General features: G+C 45.7%; 1 protein-coding gene across 2 annotated transcripts in view; it reads right to left on the bottom strand.

Annotated features, from left to right (window-relative positions):
* LOC135393817 (nucleobindin-2-like) overlaps window positions 1–20,470 on the bottom strand; it is a 420,933-nt gene that overhangs the window by 87,852 nt on the left and 312,611 nt on the right. For both annotated transcript variants that reach the window (XM_064624097.1, XM_064624096.1), the window contains one exon: window positions 5,930–5,973. In XM_064624097.1, the coding sequence (XP_064480167.1) occupies window positions 5,930–5,973 (44 nt within the window). The remainder of the gene's footprint in view (window positions 1–5,929; window positions 5,974–20,470) is intronic.

Genomic DNA, 20,470 nt, shown 5'->3' with positions numbered 1-20,470 from the left:
GGTTTTAAGTAGGTAACACTTGGCGCAAATTTTCTTCTTTCGCTGTGCCCATCCCAGCTCGTAGACAGGTACACCTAATATGTTAATTAATAAAACTTATAAAATAAATAATAGTGCACAAACTAATAATATTATAAATACGTAATTATATTTCTTAAGTATAAATGAAGATAAAGAAAACCAATTAATGTCTTATACTATAGCATTAACAAAGGTATACCTAATCTCATATATCGCAATACCTCATACAAACACAATAACATTACATTGACGGCACAGTAAAAGAACGCAAAGCTTCTGCCGCTGGCGTCCTGAGGTGTCGAATTTCTCCATTCATCATCATCACCAGCGTATTTGTTGTTGTTGCTGTCGTTGACGTTCCACGTAATTTCGCTTTTTTCTGTAGCTTTCAACATCGAATGTTCCAAAGGCTGGAACTGCTACTTGGACAGCATTCCTTTTCCGTACGATTTGATACAGGTCCCGCACGCAGCGTACATTGCGAGCGCGAGCGCACTCACGCACAAACATGAGGAGTACATGAGAAGCGTTGCGGAAGAAATACGAGTCCAGACAAACACGATTGAAATGGGTGCAGCTGCGATAGGACCGTGCTGGCGCTGCGGAAACGGAATCAGCGGAAAACGATTGTTTGCGCTCTAATGGTAGTATATATAGTGTAGGCGGCTGTAATGGAACGTGTGCTTTATGAAGGAATCGCATCGATATATCAACTAAGAGAACTGGGCTCTGCTTATCGATCGAACAGGAGATGTAAGGCGGTGCGATTACGTTTTCAAGGCATTCCACTCCACCGCAGCATACGAGGGTATCGGGAAAATAATCGTACCGTGGTCATGTTTGCTCGTAAACGCACCACTGCTGGTGGGTTTACCCCGCATTGACGATTGCAGTCTTAGTAACACTGGAATCAAGAGCATCAGAAAGGGGCTCAAGAAAACCGAACGTGTTTGGATAGCTTGTGATGAGTAACACAGCAGTTATTATGCGAAAGCGCGTATTGATGCCTATAAACAGGGTGTTTGTTTTTTTTATAGATGTACACTTTCTTTTTCAACCTGTAAAAACAGCACGGATGCCAAGTTTGTCTGTGGGTTATACGGTCAAGTGTATGACTACCAGATGGCCACTTAACTGAAATTCACAAATCACCTTTTCAATTTTTCATCCAGTCCTAGCGCCGCGTAGTAACTGTGGCTGAATCGCCTTTTTAATTACAAGTTTTAGGGTCAATGTGAAAATGAAACGAGCATGCACTTTGAGAAAAGCTATAAGGCTGAGGAACCGAAATAAGCAAGGACAGCGTCTAGCGGCGCTCCTAGCGTTACAGCGCTAGAGCGTTTGTCCTGGCGCCGCTAGGACATCGCTCATTCCACGTTTGAGTGCCAGGTACTGTGGGACGACTAATGTAACTGCAGTAGGCGTTTATCCGCTGATCCGATAAGCCGCTTAGCAGGCCCGATAAACCGCCGACGCGGATGAAGGTTGTTCATCCTGCGCGTGGATTTGGTATAGAGCACGTGGCTTGTGGTATCTGCTGAATTCCACAGCGAAAAATTGATATTTTCTGTATTTAAAAAGAAAAAATACGTTGGCCCAAAGCAATGATTGCCTCCAATACTGCCATTTCACATTTGCCCGAAAACCTGCAGTTAAAGACTTGAGAAATGAACTTTCTTTAATTAGTAGTCCGGCAGTCATAGCTTCCCTTTATAGAAAATAATGTCTCCACGGCCGTATCACCCAGTTGCAAAGAAAGCATTTATGCTGCCCTTATAGTTTTCGTGAAAAGTATATAGAATAAAAACATCATATGCAGGCGGGTTCCTCCCGTCGCAGAGTGATCAACAATGTTGATGTTGATGTTGAAAATACTAGGGAGAGGTTGAATTCGTCACATGACAAGTTCAGCTACTCCCATAAACAACCCCCCCCCCCCATGAAAATTAAATTAAATACGAAAGAGATCCGCCCCACCCCCACTTTCGCGATAACTATCGGTCAAAGGTCAAAATCCAAAATCACCGGTTCACGTAGTGAATTACCGCACAGTGAATTACATGGTCATCATAGACTGACTCCAACGCACACCTCTGAATAAATGTCACAAGCGCTGACAAGGCAGCATCCCTCTTGTCAGATGGCCAAGGACCAAGCACTTTTACGAGGTCAAAGGTGCGGTTGTCCAGTCGGTCGAGAGCAGATTTCATGGTAGCCCTTTGAGTTGCGTACCTAGAGCAGTGCACGAGAATGTGCTCAATGTCTTCCACGGTTGCACAAAGCGTACAGTTCGCTGAATCTGTCTTCCCAATTTTATGGAGGAATTGGCGCCCATATGGCACGTTCAGACGCAACCTATGCAAGAGCGTCTGGACAGACCGAGGTAACGTAGACGGAACTCTAAATTTCAGATCCGGGTCAACTTGATGGAGCAACGAGGAATTCGCGTCAACTTGTAGCAATTGCTGCCTAGTCATAGTCTGTGTAAGAGACCTCAATATATCTTGCACATCGGCTTTGGAGTACGGCGCCAGATGGTTTGATGAGGACAGATGTGCTAGATCCGCTACTTCATCCGCCGCTGCATTCCCCCGTATGCCTGCGTGTCCAGGAATCCACTGAAGCATGATGTCATGGCCAGCATCCCTGGGTTGCATGTACACTGTCAGAATATCGTGGACTACGGGTACCATACACTCATTACGCAGGAATAATATTACTATTTGTAGTCCAGCCTTTGAATCGCTATACATGATCCATTGCGCTGCAGACGGGTATGGAACCACATATTACCAACAAGAGTAGTCAAGGAGCAACAAGCAAGGAGGAGGAGCAACAAGAAATGTTGTAGGCGCATGCATTGGTGTAAGAGGAAGCCAGAGACCGTGACACAGGCATACACAATCTCTTTATCCCTGTGACACACACACACACACACACATTGGATAATGATGAGGTAGGGGATTCACAGCCGCTGAGGCGGTAAACTGCCCTATTGCACACTGGGAACGGATGAGGGGATGATGATGGGGGGGAGCACTTTCAGAGATCCATCACCAGACCGGTGGAGCGCAGGTACTCCGCAAGAAGACGAGGGCCTTGCATCTAGTGGGAAACGTTCAACCACGGTCCGCGAAGTCCACGGTCGTTCGCGAGGTTGAACGGCCGTTTGTCAGTACGTTGCATAGAAACTTCCATCAGTGCACGCTCGTGGTGATACTGGCCACAAGCCAGGTGACAGAGGTCGCCGTGCACTTTACAAGTGGGGGGCAGAGGGAAGACGAGGTGGAGCCGAGACTGTGTTTAAAGGCAGGTGTAAATACAACGTTGACCTCATGCGGTGGAAGAGTGCAGTAACGGGGAGCGGTATAGTGGCGGAGGAATTTCCAGAGAGGGAGGGTGGTGTGCATCCGAGAGAAGGGAGTGGGCTATGTCGTGTTGCCATTTGAGCCTGCATCTTGGGGGCCGGTGAATGGCCCGTCACAGAAGCTAACGTTAACATTCCATTTTGAATGAGTCGGACAAACTGCAGGTTTTCCTTCACCACCTCAGGCTGTTTGAGCAAATGTCACGGCCGTAAAGGTTTTTGCGATCAGGTGCTCGTTTGCTCGTTTAGAGAAGCTTTGGAACCCTAAAAGCGCTGAACTAAAAGCAAACGGAGAAAAAAAAAAGAAGAAAGAAGCTGTGCACAGACATTCGTTGTATTTTGCGGTAGAAATTCGATGTATCTACATCGTGACCACAGAGTCGCATACGATTTGCGATAAGGCGACTCTTTCGGGCTTATTGGGTCATCGTCAGCAGTGCGCGGATAGGCAACATTTGAGTGGGTTGCGTCTGATGGTCACGTTTTTTTTTTCTTTTTTTTTTAATTCAGTCTTAGCGCCGCGAAGCAACTGTGACTATAAGCGGCGTACACACGTGGACAGGTGGAGAGGAGACAGCAAGAAGGAGGGGGATACAGAGGGGTTGATATGCGTCCTGGGCTGACTTCAAGGGGAAGTGCGCCGACATTCGTCTGGAAAGTATGCCGGAAAACCCAGGGAAAACCTCAGATAGCACCAGGCGGTGACAGGATTCGAACCCACCACCTTAATCCCACCACTCTTAAAAAAAGGGTGTACTTTAACTCCTTTCGTTGCCACATATATAACACCCTTTTGGAGAGTACAATTACTCTCAAAAGCGCGTCTCCTCACTCCCTCAAGGGAGTAGCATAACACCTTTCTCCCTACTGGAGAGTAATATTACTCTCCGTCAGGCAGAAGGTGTTTTGGGAGTTTTCGTTTTGGGAGTAATCGTACTCTCCAAAAGGGTGTTATATATGTGGCAAGGAAAGGAGTTAAAGTACACCCCTTTTTTTTAAGAATGTAGCGTTAATCGCCAATCGCATGCCGTAAATATTCATTATAAAAGCGAGTGCGTCGGGGATATTTGTTTGTGTGCATCTACTTTTGTACCAGCGGCATGGCCGAGTGGGCTAAGGCGTCCGCTCGTTGGTGGTAACCAAGGTCGTGCTGAAGACTGGGAGGTGGTGGGTTCGAATCCTACCGCCGGCTGTGCTGTCTGAGGTTTTCCCTGGGTTTTCCGAAGACTTTCCAGACGAATGTCGGCACAGTTCCCCCTGAAGTCGGCCCAGGACGCATACTAACCCCCCTGTCCCCCACTCCTTCCTGCTATCCTCTCTCCGTCTGTCCACATCTGTACGTCGCTCATAGCCACAGTTGCTTCGCGGCGCTAACACCCAATCAAAAAAACAAAAAAAATCTACTTTTGTCTTTCTATGCTTTCCGAGTGGAATATTGTCAACAACTCCTCTGTGAGACCCCACGCCGTCGTTGTTTGAAAACCACTACTTCGCACTCAGTTCGCACCGCATCGAAAATATTCAAGCCTTCACATGAAAGCTTGATGATGTCAGTGATGACATGATGACAGTCACTCCACTATGATTTATAGACATTTAGAATGCATCCGGTACCGGACTCATAGCGGTAGGATGCATTGCACGATGCACGAGGATCAGGTTCATATATTCACCAGCAGCTCGTCTATTAACAGAAGCGCAGTTCACTTCAGTAGCTGCACGCTATTCGCGTGCTGTAACATAAAATACCGAGCCCGGAACATCACGTCAACTCACCACGACGCAAAGCCAAATCTGGGTCATGTTCCCCGTCCGACCTAACAACCCCGCCAGCTGCAGTCTTCAAGACTCATTAAACGCGGACACCGTATGTCCCTCCTTCACATCGTTTCACTCTAAACCAGTGAAGCAGCTCCAGATACCATTTTCACCGTGGCCAATGTCCTTCGACCTTCAAGTTATCGATCCACTCGTTATCCCAATCCCAAATTATCGAACTCGGCTTCTATGGACGTCCACTAATTCACAAACTAATTACCTCTGTATTATATTTCTCATTAACAAAAGGAAGACGATACTTTAATAACGAAGTTGCTCTCTCTCTCTCTCTCTCTCTTTTTTCTCTCTCCTGGCGTCGTTGCAGACTATGACGTTGTGCGCTCTCGTTGTAGAAATTCGTCGGGAAAAAGAAAGAAACGATCAATATGAGGTCATTATCTCTTTCATTATAAGCTCAGTGCCAGAGTAGGGCGGGTGCGAGCAGAAGGCGATTCCTGGGGGGCAATTTCAATGCGAGGGAAACGTTTGTGAGGAAGTAATTAATGCGAAGACGGCGTTGGGGCTTCGCCACTCGCGTGTCTTTCGCGGTTTGGATGTCAAGGCTAATTTCATTTGTAGTGGGGTTGATCGATGGCTTGTGGCTTAGACAGACAAAACAGGAAGAGAGAGAGACTTAAAAGAGCCCTCTCGCGCAGTTGTGGGTTGGTGTTTACGAAGTGATATTCTATAGCCTGTTCAAGTGCGAATTTAAGCATGACATACCTCATAGGCCGACCTGGCAGGTAGCTCGTGTCCCAGGGAAGAAGCTGTAAAAAACGTATGTCGCTTAGTAAGCTCTCGCTCCTCGAAACATTGCTCTTCCTGTAGGGATGGCCTCCAAAAGAAAAGAAAAAAAGCAAAGATATGGGGAGGGGGGGCAGCAACCAAGATACATAGACCAAAAAGCAGACATGGTGTGAACGTCATAGTAATGGTACATAGCCGCATTAGCGAGATTTAGTGCACCGTACGTGCTTTGCGCGTGCGCCAAGCCACTAACGCTGTGCCCTACGCACGCAAACTCGAGAGCGTACGATGCACTAAGACTCTCTATTGACGGACCCTAATCGGTTACAATAGCCTAGCGAGGCGGTGGATAAAGCCACGTTCCCACTGCCGGGCGTGCGCTCTCGGAGCTGGGAGCGGCGAACGGAGAACGGCGAGAGTGTCCCCATCGAGGTTCGCCGAACTCTCGAGATAGACCGACGAGGGAAGTGAGACTTCAACACGCACGTTACGAGGCAGTCGCTTGGTACGGACCCCAGTCTTGTTCTTCGCTTTGATTGGTTGGTCGCTGCCGTCCGCCGTCGTCAGTCGCGCACGGAGCACGTGCTTGGACGGCGCTAGAGAACGGGCCTCCGGCGACCTCCGAGTGAAGGTTCTGCCGTTGCGGGCGCCGTTCCGGGATCCCGCCCGGCAATGGGAACGCGCCTTAACAGATTCCTTTCTTATCGATATCGCAAGTTCCGCGTGACTGCGGGAAAAAGGCGTATCAATTGCAGACTGCTAAATAAAGTGCGCAATAAGTACTTATGGCCGCGATGCCGTGGTTCCATGTGTCTAATGTGACGTAAATGCAGGGCACTGTGGAGCTCCCTGCCCCCTTTGGCGATCTTACAGACCAACACTTACTTTGGCAACCTACAGAGAACAGGGTAGAGGGGAGGGAATATATATTTATTTGAACAGAGAAAAAAAGGAGGAGGAGGAGAACAGGGGGGGATATGTTTAATGATAAAAAATGTAAGGTAAAGGTTAGCCATGGTGGAGGCTCGCTACTCCCCAAAACAAAGAGAAACAAACAAAAAAAAAAGGAAGAAGAAACAGTTGAGTTGAAGTTGAGTTGCATACAGAGACACAGATAGTTATGGAAAAATTACGGGACGGTTACGATTGTGTGACGCGAATTTCAGCGGTAGCTGTTGTGTGTGGATGTTGACACTTTTATTGCTGATGCATGCACAACTACTTTAGAGTGACGAGAACTTCCTTATGATATGTGAGGTGAGTGGTGATGTGTAGAGCTGGGATTAGCGGGACAAAAATAACTGCTACCGCTCCAAAAACACGGCTCCTTCGCCAATCGTTGTGCATGCAGTCATGTAGGAAGTATCAGAGAGTGCCCAAGAGTTTTGCTTGCTGAAAGGAATCGTATCAGCGCAGACGTACGTGACTTCTTGCTGAAAGAGCTGCAGGCAGTTGGAAATAAAGCGACGGCAGAGACTTCTGCAGAGGCTTCTGTACACGGGCAATGGGCACAGCATATCTACAGCAGTCCAGTACAAACGAAGACAGGAAGAACCAAAGATGTAGTCAAGGGAGAACAAAGATAGAAGAAAATGAAAGGCAGCAATTGCTTTTTTTTTTTTGAAGAATTCCCAGATGAACACCGGAGTGCCGTACACTGTGGAGACCACAATGTTGAGAAGCTCGTCTTTCAGAAAAGTGTCGCTGCAATGCGCGAGAAACGGGTTATCAGCATGTTTGAGGAAACGGACCCGCGACACCAATTGCCTCGCAGACATATGGGTAACGTGTAGACCACCATTTCGACACCAGTGACTGGTGCGTCGAGTGCGCTCGTAGGAGGAATTCCAAACGGAAAGTAGCAAAAACACTGTGCACACTTTTGATTTGTGTCCGACTACATGGAAGAGTTTGCGGGAAGTACTCGTACCCACACGAGGAGCCAGATGAATATTACAAACTCTAGCTCTTGCAAAAGCCGAGAGATCCAGTGCTTTCCATGACCCAACGCACGTACGCTGCGACCAGAAAGTAGCTGCACAACGAACAGAGCTAACGGGAACACAAAGGTAGAGAGGAGGACCTACTGTCCAGGCCAGTCCCGCAAAGCTAACAGGCTTCTCCCGCTGCTGTCCAATCCAGGCGCCGGTGCTTTTAGTTCAGCTAGCACTGGCACTGGATGCGGCACATAACTTTCTAATGCGAGCAATAGCGCAATATATTTCCCCTCGACTTGAACAAAGGATCGAGACATCGTCAACATATACCAATGCATTGGTAGTGTGTTGGGGGGGGGGGAGTGTAATGGCACGGTCGGCTCGCCGTTGTTGGCCATGCAGAAAGTGGTCGTCGTCACGACTATAGAATTTTTTTCACGACTATATTTGTTCTGTAGACAGCACTGCAGATTGTCAAAGGATCCAAGATGATATCAATTCTCTTGTGAAATGGTGTCGCCATAACGGCCTCGTGTTGAACTCGCAGAAATCTCATGTTATGACTTACACAATGAAGCCATCGCCAATTACTTATGCTTACAGTATAGAAACTGTAAACATTCATCGTGAATCTACTGTACGCGATTTAGGTGTGACGTTTGACAGCAGACTTGCGTTTGGTGATCACACTGTTGCTGTTACCAACAAGGCTTACTCTATTTTTGGAGCAATTGCAAGAGTGACGAAAGCTTTTAGCAATCCCAACTGCATTATATCTTTATTCCGGTCACTTGTTCTGCCTATATTGGAGTTCGGGTCAGTGGCCTGGAATTCACTGTCAAAAACCAATGCAGAGAAAATTGAGAAGGTGCAAAAAAGACCCGTGCGCACAGTAGAGTACCGCTTTCCGTGGTTAAGTGACAGCATTTCACTGCCATCCCTTTTGAGCAGACGGGTTTACCGTGATCAGATATTTTTGTATAAGTGTCTACAAAATCGTGTAGATTGTACTAGTGTAATTACGAGTCTAGCTCTCTCCGTCCCAAAGCGCAACACCAGGGCGCTGCGAATGTTCCATGTTTTTGGTAGCTCTACAGAAAAATGTTCCTCATTACGAATACAGATTTCAAGTAACATTAATTCTGCTTGCGTTTACTTGTTTAATAGTAATATGAGAAGTGTCCAATCAGCTCTTCGCCGCGCATGTGAACTCTGATGTTTGTATAAGTATGGCCAATGCGAGCTGCTCTTTCATTGTGCTGTGAACGTTTAATTTTATTGTATTAATACATTCCTGTGTTGTGTGTTTTTATTGTGTACTGCTGGTAAGGCTTTAGGCTGTTAGTAGACACATATAAATAAATAAATAAATAAACAGTAAAAATAATGGATGGAGGATAGAGGATGAAGGGTGGAGATGCATAGAGGGTGCATGAGTTCGTCGGGGAGAGCATAGTGTTAGAGGGGTCGTTGAGAAAGACCCGCCTTCTGCATCAAGAGAACAAGGTTTTATTGCTTTAGCGGAACGTTCGACGCAAGAACCACCGGGTTAGAGGATGTCCGCTAGCGTGCCTGATCTGGAGTGCATAGTATGCGGCCCTCGGACGAAACCTGGCATGAGCCTATCAGCTATGACATACCTAACAAAGCGGTTCGAGATATGCAGAGAAAAGAATGGGTGACATTGGGCAGCCCTGTCGAACCGAGCAAGTGACTGAAAAGGGCCTTGTATGCGTACCGTTCACGAGCAGACGCGACCGGACGCAACATCAGCGTAACACATTTTAATCCATGTCTAGAGCGTGTCGCCTATATTGACACGCTGCGAAATCAGAAAGAGAAAGTCATGGTTATCCTCGTCAAAGGCCTTCTGAAGGTCTACGGCGGGGTGGGGGAGAGGGTGCCTAAATAGCTCGTCGTTGCTGGCCACACACGAGTGGGCATCGTGCACAGTGCACGTTAGTAAAGATGGACCTACGGGGGAGGCCATATGTTTGGCGGTGTCCAACAATGAACAATGGGATGAGGGGATTGCCAACGATGAAAGACACAACCTCTTGTAGGCGACTTGCAAGCACTTTTGCTAGATTCTTATAATCCAAGTTGGCTTAAAATAATAGGCGCGTAGTTTACCAGAGCTACCAGTTTGCTTTTTAAAAGACACCTTTAATAAACAGTATTAGTGCATGTAGACATACACTAGGAACGCGTTATGACAGAGTGTGAAATATATTAACGTAATCAGAGGCGTCGAGAAAGGAAGTGGGTAATAAAAGAGTGACATGATGATGAGTAATGTACAAGTGCATCATGTACAACCCTAAACACGCTAAGCAGGTGCATCGCATCTGTATACACATTTGCGTTTTTCGCTGAAGGTTTCAATCGGTAGAACAGGAGTCCAGAAAGCGCCCGAAGTAAAATTTAAAAGTTAGGAGTTTTATTTAATTAATGAACTTATATGCAAATGCGCCGCTCACTGCTCAGTTCTTGGCCCATGTCTCGGGGATGCTCACTGAAAATAAAACTTTTCGATAGCGCCACCTGTTTACGAATTAATTCGGCCAGGGGAGTTTCGTGAAGCACCCGGTACATGACTGTTACTAAGGGCGGAGCGAAAGAAACAAAAGCGAAAACTATCCACGCACTGGAGAAGTAGTAGACGTGTATACGTCTCTTGTCAACCAAGGATATAGAGAAAAAAGAGAGAGGTGGAGAGAAACCGTAAAACCACATGCGGGTTAAGCAGAACCTACGACGTAATAGTCAGAAGGACCTTTGTGCATCAAACTGAGAAACTGTAAAAACCACTGGGAACTGTAAAAAAATCACACCCGGTCTGTAGAGCTTCGAGAAAAAAATAAGTATCTAAATAAATAAATAAACGGGCCAGGGCCCAATCGGGGGATCGTTGCAAACTCGCATTCGACGCGCTGCACCCACAGGAAATACCGCCCAATCAAGATAAAAGAATCCCATGGAAGGTCTCCCAGCTACCAAAGCTTTGTCAAGCGGTGGTGGTGATGATGATGATAGAACTGACTGCCGTAGTAGGCGACGCTTAGGCGGGCAACGTCACGACTTCCGCAGGGGGGGGGGGACAGTGCCTCCTTGGCCGACTTCATAGGCAACTGTGCTGCATCAACAAGTGCGTTATCATTAACAACTACGTTTACCACAAGCGCGTCTATCAGACGCACACCGACTAATGGCAGTGTACCTGGGCACACAGTACAGGTACACGCGTTAATTCGCATCCCAAATATTTGCAGACTTGGCTCTCTGAAGGGCGCGCGTCAAACACGCGACGCAACAGAAACTGCGTGACAAAAGTTTTATGGCATAAGCTCCATCCCAAAGCCTTTCAGTGTTCGCTTGACAAAGCTGACGAGACACGCATGGCCGGTGGAGGATAGATACCAGATAATGGTGCCCTTAAAAGCAGTCAGCAATCACTGTCAACCGCTTCGAAAACCCGAAAGCAAATATCTCGAGCCCCGCAGGATATAAAGAGCATCCCAAAACCCCCAGATGTAATACATAAAGAAACGATTTCCCAGCATAAAAAAAAAAAAAAAAAAAAAAACAGCCTCGAAACTGGCCTTCGCTAGATTCTTTGCTCTCATAGTGTAAGCGTTAGAATTCATTTTGTACCCAGGAAAGAAGGAAGAGAAACAACATCGCGGACGACACTTTTGCGTCGGCTGTCATACGGCTTAGATAGACGAGCTTTCGAAGTTTCGGTTATGATGTTATGGGCAGAGGAAACAAGAAAAAGAAGAGAAAAGACGTCAGCTTTGATGGTGTTCTAATTACACTCGCCGCGGCAGGCTGCCATCCTTTGTCCAGGGCCATCTGAACGATGGCAAAATTATGCAGCAACCTCGTTCGACATACGATAAGCAATATGTCGCGTAATGAAACCCTGTCCGCGCTAAACAAACGTGAGGTGGCGGTAATGAAAAAGGAGAACAATGCACGTGAGTAATGCGAGCAGCAATTTGGTCCTTCCTTTCTTTTTTGCGGCCTTCTCCTTTCGTTTTTGCGTGGCACAGTGCTGGACAACGGACCACAAAGATTGCCACCGCTGTCTGGCTTTTTCAACGACTAATGATTTCAACAATTATTTCAACTAATTTCAACGACGTGTCGTAAGTAATAGTGCCGTGAAATGTACTTGCACGTGTTATGATCACGTTTAATAAGTTTCCAGGTAACAAGACAAACGAGGCACAGTAAGTACGAGCATATATGTCTGTAGATTCATGGCTCCCAGTTCCGCTACAATTCAAGTACGCAGGGCCCCTAGTGTCTATAGTGGGAATCGAACCTAAAACCGTCCGAATACCCCTCAGAGCTGCTGACCCCATGAAGGCTGACTACTAATTAGAGGACGAACATGTTCAGAAGGTGGTATTCGTGCCTGTTTACGGGTCAACGCAGTCATTTTCCACCTGCTGGAGCTGCTGCCTTTCCAGCTCCACTTGTATGTTGTCAGTGTGATGTGATGTGTACAGCGAGCGTGTGGCCGCGTTCAAATGTCTTTTAACTTAGTGCTGTATCCGAGCAAAAACACAATGATTTCTTTGCTTTGAACGGCTCCTTAAATTATTCTTAGACGTTTAAATATTTAGTACTTACATTCTCTGCGGAGGCCATCGCGGAACTGTGCAATTTATGAGTTTTATATTCCTCGGTGCCCAGCTTGATAAAAATCTGTACCGGAATGGTTCCAGTTAATGCTTTACGTTACACGACAAAAATGACAGTGATGCTACAAATCATTCAGGAGTTTTCCATCCTTCATGCAGACGCTTTACTTACGCGTATCCCTCAATATACGTCGAGCACGTTTCATCTCCCATTAAATATTCACAAAGGAGCTTACCTGCACATATCTTTTGAAATATCCCCGGGGTATGAAGTCGTATGTTGCGTTATATATGACGAATATTGGAAATTTATAGTGAGCAACAGGCGTAACATTTATTCGAGTTTGTTCAAGTTTTGCTGTATACGTTATTCGTGTCTTCACATGATGAAGAGTAGGTTCTGCAGGAAAGCTTGCCAATATTAAAGTTTTATTCCAAAAGAGTGCTTCACTCCCTGGACTTATTGTGTTCTCCCTACTACCAGACTGGACTGTGTATTTTTTTTTCCCTCATTGCCCAAGTGTCGTACTATACACTACGAAGTAAAAGGAAAAGTGCCACACTACCTTTCTCACCGCACAGTTTTATTCACAGCTACGTATGAATATCACGCGCTCAGCTATTTGTGTCCATGATGGAGGAGCCACAACCACGAGAGTACCACCCTATAGCTACGCATACATTATACAATTTTCTACCTGCGTAAATTTATGATAAAAATATAAGTAACACAATATAGAGCACTACTCATGTGGGTTCTAAACTACAAACCTTGCTTTTGTTGCGTAAGAGAACAAGATTTCACTGTAGATTTAACCGTGCATTCGTAAACACATCATTGTTCTGTATGGAAGTGTACATATAGGCTAAACTGTACGAATAATTATTCGTTCAATCTGTACGTTTTGCCACCTTTAGTTGCGCGTTTTGTGCGCGTGTAGTGTCTAGTGTGGAGCAATGTGAAATAATACATTTCCCCAAACCACCATATAATGATGAACAAAGCATTAAAACGCAAGTATCATTTCCTTGAGCTTGAGGCTGTGGTGGGGACACAGACACAAAACACAAGTAGACCGGACAAGACTGAAACCAGCAATGAGTTTGAGTCCTGTCCTGTCTAGTTGTGTTTTGTGTCTGTGTCCCCCCTTCACCTCCTCCAGCTCAGGCAAGTCATACCATCCACCAACAATCAGTGATGGCCACTATAACTACTTCTACAGTAGTTTAACTATAACTACTTCGCGATGGAGTAGTTTAACTAGTAGTTCAACTATTTTTCAGGGGAGGTAGTAAAAACTACTTCCTTAACCACTGCAATGTATTTTAGCTACATCTATAACTACCTTACGTTGTCCATAAACATCAATCCCATTCTATAGTGTTCTTGGACACCTAAATTTGAATCACGAGCAGGGATAAAAGTGAAGACTTAGTACACATGCACGGCACAATTGTTTCGCACTTCCGTTCTCATCAAAGAAGTGGCTCAAGGTAAAACTCGGAAGCACAATCGTGCCGTAAAGGTTGCGGCAAAATCGGAAGTAATTGGCGCCTGCAGTAACCTAACTACTGTAGTTCACTACTAAATTGTAGCTTAACTAGTAGTTGCCACTACATTTCTGCAATTAGTTCATAACTACTTTTTAACTACGATCGGGTAGTTTAACTACATGCAGTGAACTATACTGGCCCCCCCATCACTGTCAACAATATAATCTTCTCCCAAAGTGTCATTATCATTCAAAGTATATAAATAAATAGAGAGAAAACGAGCCCAGTATCAATACAGGCTAACGGTATCGAAGTAAAAAAAAAGTCCCGACAAATTCCGAGAGAACAAATGGCGGAATTGTTTCGATGGAGAGAATGTATTCGTCTCTTCGTCGAATTACGAGAATCGCAGTGACAAACGGAGAGACAAACTGCGCTGATGGGAAGCGCATCGTAAATTCCAGAGGCGTAATGTTCCAATGGGGAGTCGTGAGCCCTAAAGTTTCTCGCTTAACTCAAGAACCTCGTATCAGTTACTGCTCCGTTAAGTTCGGAGCGTTTAAAATTGGAAATGATCTCGCTCCGCCCCCTTGGAGTTGGATACGGCAGTACTTTTTTTGAGTTATTACCGCTATACGCGTTATTGCGATGTCGTTTTTGAATATCTGCGGTAAAAGTGGCGCGCGTGAAGTTGGTGCAGTCCGTGAATATATGAAATGGATGCGTAATTTCGACAGGTTACGACTCGTTGCATATATGATGGTGTGAAAGAAGCAGTGGGTTACGATGTGGAACCTTTATTGTTTAACTAAAGGTTGATTTGGATGCAACATTAAAGGGGCACAAAATAAGTAAGTAAGTAAGATAAGTTAGACGGAACGTCTGGAACGTTAAGACGTGTCCCCGACTTTCTTCGCGCCGGATTAGATCAACGCGGATAATTAACGAGCGTAATCACTTGTACTGGGAATAGGTAGTGATCAGCTAATGCTGATGATGATTGGGACAAGATTAGTAACGAGCTTAACGTTCGTTGCGACGTGGTCTGGACTGGTTACCGTGGTGCACGTGCTATACAGCAAGTACGAGACACACAAAAGAAATACATGGAAAATAAGCTGATGAGAGTTGAAATAGAGCTAACCAACGATGAAGGACATGCTCGTCAAGAGTCCGCATACGCTTAATGAAAAGACAGCCACAAACATCCATTCAATCAAACAACTCTGAAAAAAAGGCGCTGATGCCAGGATTCTAACATGGCTTATATATGTATATATGGCATATATAGTATAAACATACACTCGTCGGCTTTCTTTGAGGATCTAGCAATCCACAGACCGACCGCTGTGGCGTCGCTCATGATCTCAGTTGTCTCGCGACGTAAACACCCAATTATTAATTATCTTTGACGATCTCACAACAGGCGAGGAATGTGCATGAACAAGAGAGAAAATGATGTTCTGAGGCTGGAACAATGTTCATCAATGTGCATGAACAATTCATCAATGCGCATGAAAATGGTCATAAGTTTGCTCACTCACTACACATTCCATTCTTTCGTCTAGGTCGTTTATGGGCACCTGAACAATAAAAGGCTGAGTTCAATTGGGAATTGAGTTCGTATAGGGCGCCTTTTTTTAAAATTCGTTACATATTTTCTATAAATATAAGGCGTGAGAGCAGCAAAGATGCCATTTGTGCAGACGGGTTATGCGGCAGGGCAGACGTCCTGTCGAAAAGCGTTTGTAACTACTGGACGACTAATTAGCTACAATTCATTAACTGATTAATGAGAGGTTTTCTGGGAACTGCGAGACAGCAGAATTAGCAGAATGAGATAGAAATTGCCAAATTTTCCTATACAAGTCAGTCGAGACCGGAACTACGCACTACTAGAGTGCCGAAAAAGCGAGAGGCATATTTCTCTTGAGAGGGTCACGTGCTTTGGGCCGAGGGAGCTGATTGGAGTAGGCGATAATAAGTCCGCCAACCGCAGCACCCAGCGAAGACGTCAACCAATCCCCGCAGTCGATTTTGACACACAGGCTTTCTGTGGGTGGCTTCCACTTGCTGTCCGTGCGGTTGATGTCGGCTCATTCCCATAGGTACGGCCGCTGAAAGTAACGTCGTGATTGGCGGACCTCAATTGCTACGTCACGTCGCTCAAGCAACCAGACTTTTGTTTGTAGGTCGTGTTGGCGAAGGTCGCGTCGTTTATGCGCTCGAGCAGTGCGTGTAGATATATAGCGGTTACTACACACTTGGAAAGCAAATCATCTTATCACAGGATGCGAGTCAGTTTGGACTGTGTGCAGTTCTTATGCAGGAAGCTCAACCTGTGGCCTATTCGTCGCGGACCCTGACAGTGTTCCAGCAGAACTAGGCACAAACTGAAGAAGAAATGTTCGCCATTGTACGCGGTCGCAATAAGTACCATCACTATACATATATGGGCAACCGACAGTAGTAGTGAAAACACTCCACAGGCAGCTACAGAACATCATTGCAAAACCACTTCATCAGTGTCCGTTGCGACTTCAGAGAATGAGATTGATGCTGCAAGCATACCCGCCCGAAGTCAAATACAAACCTGGTGAAGAGCAAGTCTTGTCGGACACGCTCTCAAGACTTCCAAGTGACAAAGTGTTCCTAGAACAAAAAAGAAATATCTGTACGAATGAATTGCAGCTCATTCCAATTTCAGAGGGGAGATTGAATGCAATAAGAGATGCAAGAAGAACGAATGAACAACTGCAAGTGCTACAAAAAATACGCAGAAACCCTCGTGGGCAAAACAGAAAAACGACGTTCATCGAATGGTAAAGGCATTCTTGTCGTACCAGGAGGAGATACACATGGAAGATGACATATGTAGTCCTGCGTTCAAACGGAATCACTGTGCCGCTCAAGTTAAGAAGTACCATCCTAAACCTGCTCCACGCAGCACATGTGGGCAAAGACAGGATGAAAAACAAAACATGGCAAGAGACACGGTATTTTGGCCAGGTATGTCAACAGACAGAGCAAGTTTGTGACACAATGTCAAAAGCATAATCCGAAAAACGCTTCTGAGTGAAGACATCCCACATTTGCCATGGGAATTAGTTGGCATTGACCTATTTGCCCATGGCGGCAAAGAGCATGGTGATGTTATTGTATAAGGTGGTCGGTCAAAGCGATCATCACTGAAAGTTGGGACGAGGTACCAGCGTGACACTATCAGGAACAGGGACAGAGAAACAATCATGAAACGGTTTAATACCAGTGAGTGGAGGAACGCATTAGATGCAGATGAACCCAGGTGATAATCAAGCGAAATCCTGCATTCGGGAGATGATGTATAGAATGCAAACTTGAAATCGGAATACCAAGGCTTGAAACGTTGGGGCTTAGCGGTTGAAAGGATGCCTGGATGTATGTTGAAGTGGTCAAAATGGTGTGAAGCGGGTGACGTTAAAGATGTCCGCGGTGGTGGCAGCCTGTCCAAGAGCCAAGATCCCTCACGTCTGCAGCCGAATATATTCTCGAGGATCTATCACGTTCTCTGCCGCCTTGATGCACCATCGATGCCGCTGACCCACGAACCCGCACTCTCTCCTGGCAACAACAACAACAAATAAATAGTGATGATGTGGTGGGATGTTTCGCCGCTGAGGGCTGTGGGATGTTTCGCCCTATCCCATTGCTTGAGGGGGAGAAGATGGCGAATGATGATGAATGTTCAGGGTTCACCCAGGAGCCCTGTTGGTCTCCTGGCACTCACTCATGACAAGTATGCAATCATTCTCGACTTCGACTCATTCTATTTTGAAGACCAAGAAAAGACGACCGCGTCAAAAGTAAAGCAGTTCTGCGCGAAAGTCTTTGCAACACATGGGTTACCCACACGCCTGATGAGTGACAACGCCCCCCGCCCCGGTTGAATAACGTAGAATTCAACGAATCCTTGCGAAACAGTGGAATCGAACATGTTACATCTAGTCCATACCATCCTAGATCAAGTGGAATGGGGGAAAGAACAGTACGCCAAGCCAAACAGCTGCTACGGAAAAGTTCCACGAAAGAAGAGTTCTACAACGCACTTCTGGAATGGCACTCCGAGAGACACTGTCCTGAAATCTCCAGCACAAGGACTGATGAGCCGACAAACAAAAATTCTCCTACCGGTTCACACAAGGCACTACCGACCTGCAGTCATCAATCCTGAAGCCGTAACTCAAAGGCTCCAGCATATTAGAAAGCGACAAAAAGCACACTGTACGACCGAGGTGCCAAGAAACTGCGCGACATAGAAAACGGTTCGAACACAAGAAGTAAAACAAGGTCTCCAGCTGTCGTAGCCGGCCCAGGTTTGGCACCACGCTCTCATGCGGTGTTTACACCAGGAGAACAACAGCTCAGGAGAACAGCGGAGAGTCTGAGAGCAGCCGCAAACACGACACAAGCGACAGCACAAGATGCACCTGAAGCTCACATCAGGAAAAGCACCCGGCAAACAAAGAGGCCGACACGGTTTCCGAATTTCGGTGGCGGCACAATACAGCTAAACTTTTGTTTCTCTGTGTGTGTGTGTGGAAGGGGGATGTAGATAAAGCAGTAGCGTGTGAGCAAGATGTAGGAGACGAAGGCGAGAATCAAGACACTGTGCACGCCCATGTCATCCAGGGCGTACTTCTGGTTTCGGCTCATTTGCATAGCGAAATTTGGCAACTTATATCTCAAGGTACGTTTGCTTCTCAGAGTGATTAATAAGGACGATCGGTTCGAATAATGACTGGCTCCAATTTTGCCATCTCGCATTTCCCAGGAAACATCTGGTTTAATAAGTTAATTAATTATTTTTTATTCTACCTAATTAGTCGTACAGTAGTTGCATACGCTGTCCGCATGGCCACACAACCCTTCTGCCAAATTGGCACTATAGCGCTACAACAACAACACACAAAAAAACTGTATAATAGACCACGAACGCAAAATTCCGCTTGCCTCCGTTTAGAATCCGTTTAGAAAACACGTTTGCCTCCGTTTAGAATCGGTATTTATACACCAGACAAAAAAAAAAAAAAAGGCGCACATCTAGACGAGCTAATGTTGCTTCACAGACGCGATAAGTGTCGGGCTATTAATCACAAATGAGTAGAATATGCTCAGCGTCCTTGTGGTAATAGCAGGGGGCTAAATAGACACAGCCAAGCTTGGCTCAAATGAACTAAGTGCATCTCCAAGAATACGCGACAAAATGTAAGACATTCTTGATCCTATGAGGCGTGAGGTGAACCTCCCTGTTTTCGCAGACGGTATGTATACGCAACTATTCTCGCATAAAACTGGTACACTGCACGAGTGATAGGCCTAATAATGTTATCTGGATTTGTATGACAGACTATGTACGATAAATACAGAAAAAAGAAAAACAAGTATACTAACGCGTGTGGAAAAACCAATTTTAACTTTTTTTTGAACGTACCGAAATTATGTGTAAGGTTTCATGTTGAAGATTAGAAATATAATGCGCACGCTCTATGGGAAAATCCACGAAATGACGCTGGCACGGAGAGCTTAGAGATAGGCACGTGAAGAAAGATAACTTAGAAGGGTAAGATCTCTACATGTGTAGCATTGGGGAGGAAAAAAATCCCGGAAACCACTTTCATACGGCAAAGCGATAGAGAGTTAACGGATCGAAAAGTACCCAGAATTTCCCACGATGTTATTAAAATCGCGGTTCGAGCGTTTTCGTACGAGAAAAATAAAGTTGTAGTCGCCATGCCTTTTCTCGCATTGCATCACGGGAACTAATGTAGAGACATCGGCGAGGGGGTCTCAAGTAAGTGCGGCCGGATCGCACAGAAGTGTGCTCAATACTGCCCTACAACGCAATGCGCCTTTGCAAATGTGCAGCATTGGTTTTAGAACGTGCTGATGGGAGTTGAGAAAGAATCCTTTGAGAGGTTCGACCTTTACGGATTAAAGGACACTGTGGTGCGCACGAGCGAGACGTCCGTAGACGACAGTTTCGTAACGGTCATTGCTCGCAATGGAAATTAATGTTCTGAGGCTGGAACACAGAATAAAGGACAAGCACACAAATCCTCAAGTGCCAAGAACGATTGGTCATTAGTCGTTCATTTTTCGACGAACGACGATGATGATAATAATGACTTAAAAAATGAGAGAGAGAGAGAGAGAGAGAGAAAGAAAGGAAAACCGAATAGCGACGTAAGTCTGGGCAAAGTTCGTGCTGGCTACCCCAATACACCTACGAAGAGTTGGTTAAATACGGGACAAAAATGCACACATACAAAGAAGAAAAGAGGATTTTTTTTTTTTTTTTGCAGTTTAACGTGTAACAGCACGTCGCGTGCATATTGTGTATATATCTTGAGGCTACTAGGCGTGTCTGTTTCGTATCACACATACGTACACATTCG

The sequence above is a fragment of the Ornithodoros turicata genome, chromosome 5 (genome assembly GCF_037126465.1).
Source record: "Ornithodoros turicata isolate Travis chromosome 5, ASM3712646v1, whole genome shotgun sequence".
NCBI classification, from domain to species: Eukaryota; Metazoa; Arthropoda; class Arachnida; order Ixodida; family Argasidae; genus Ornithodoros; species Ornithodoros turicata.
Note: the sequence above shows the minus strand (reverse complement) of the source record. Positions and strands in the feature narration are given on the sequence as shown.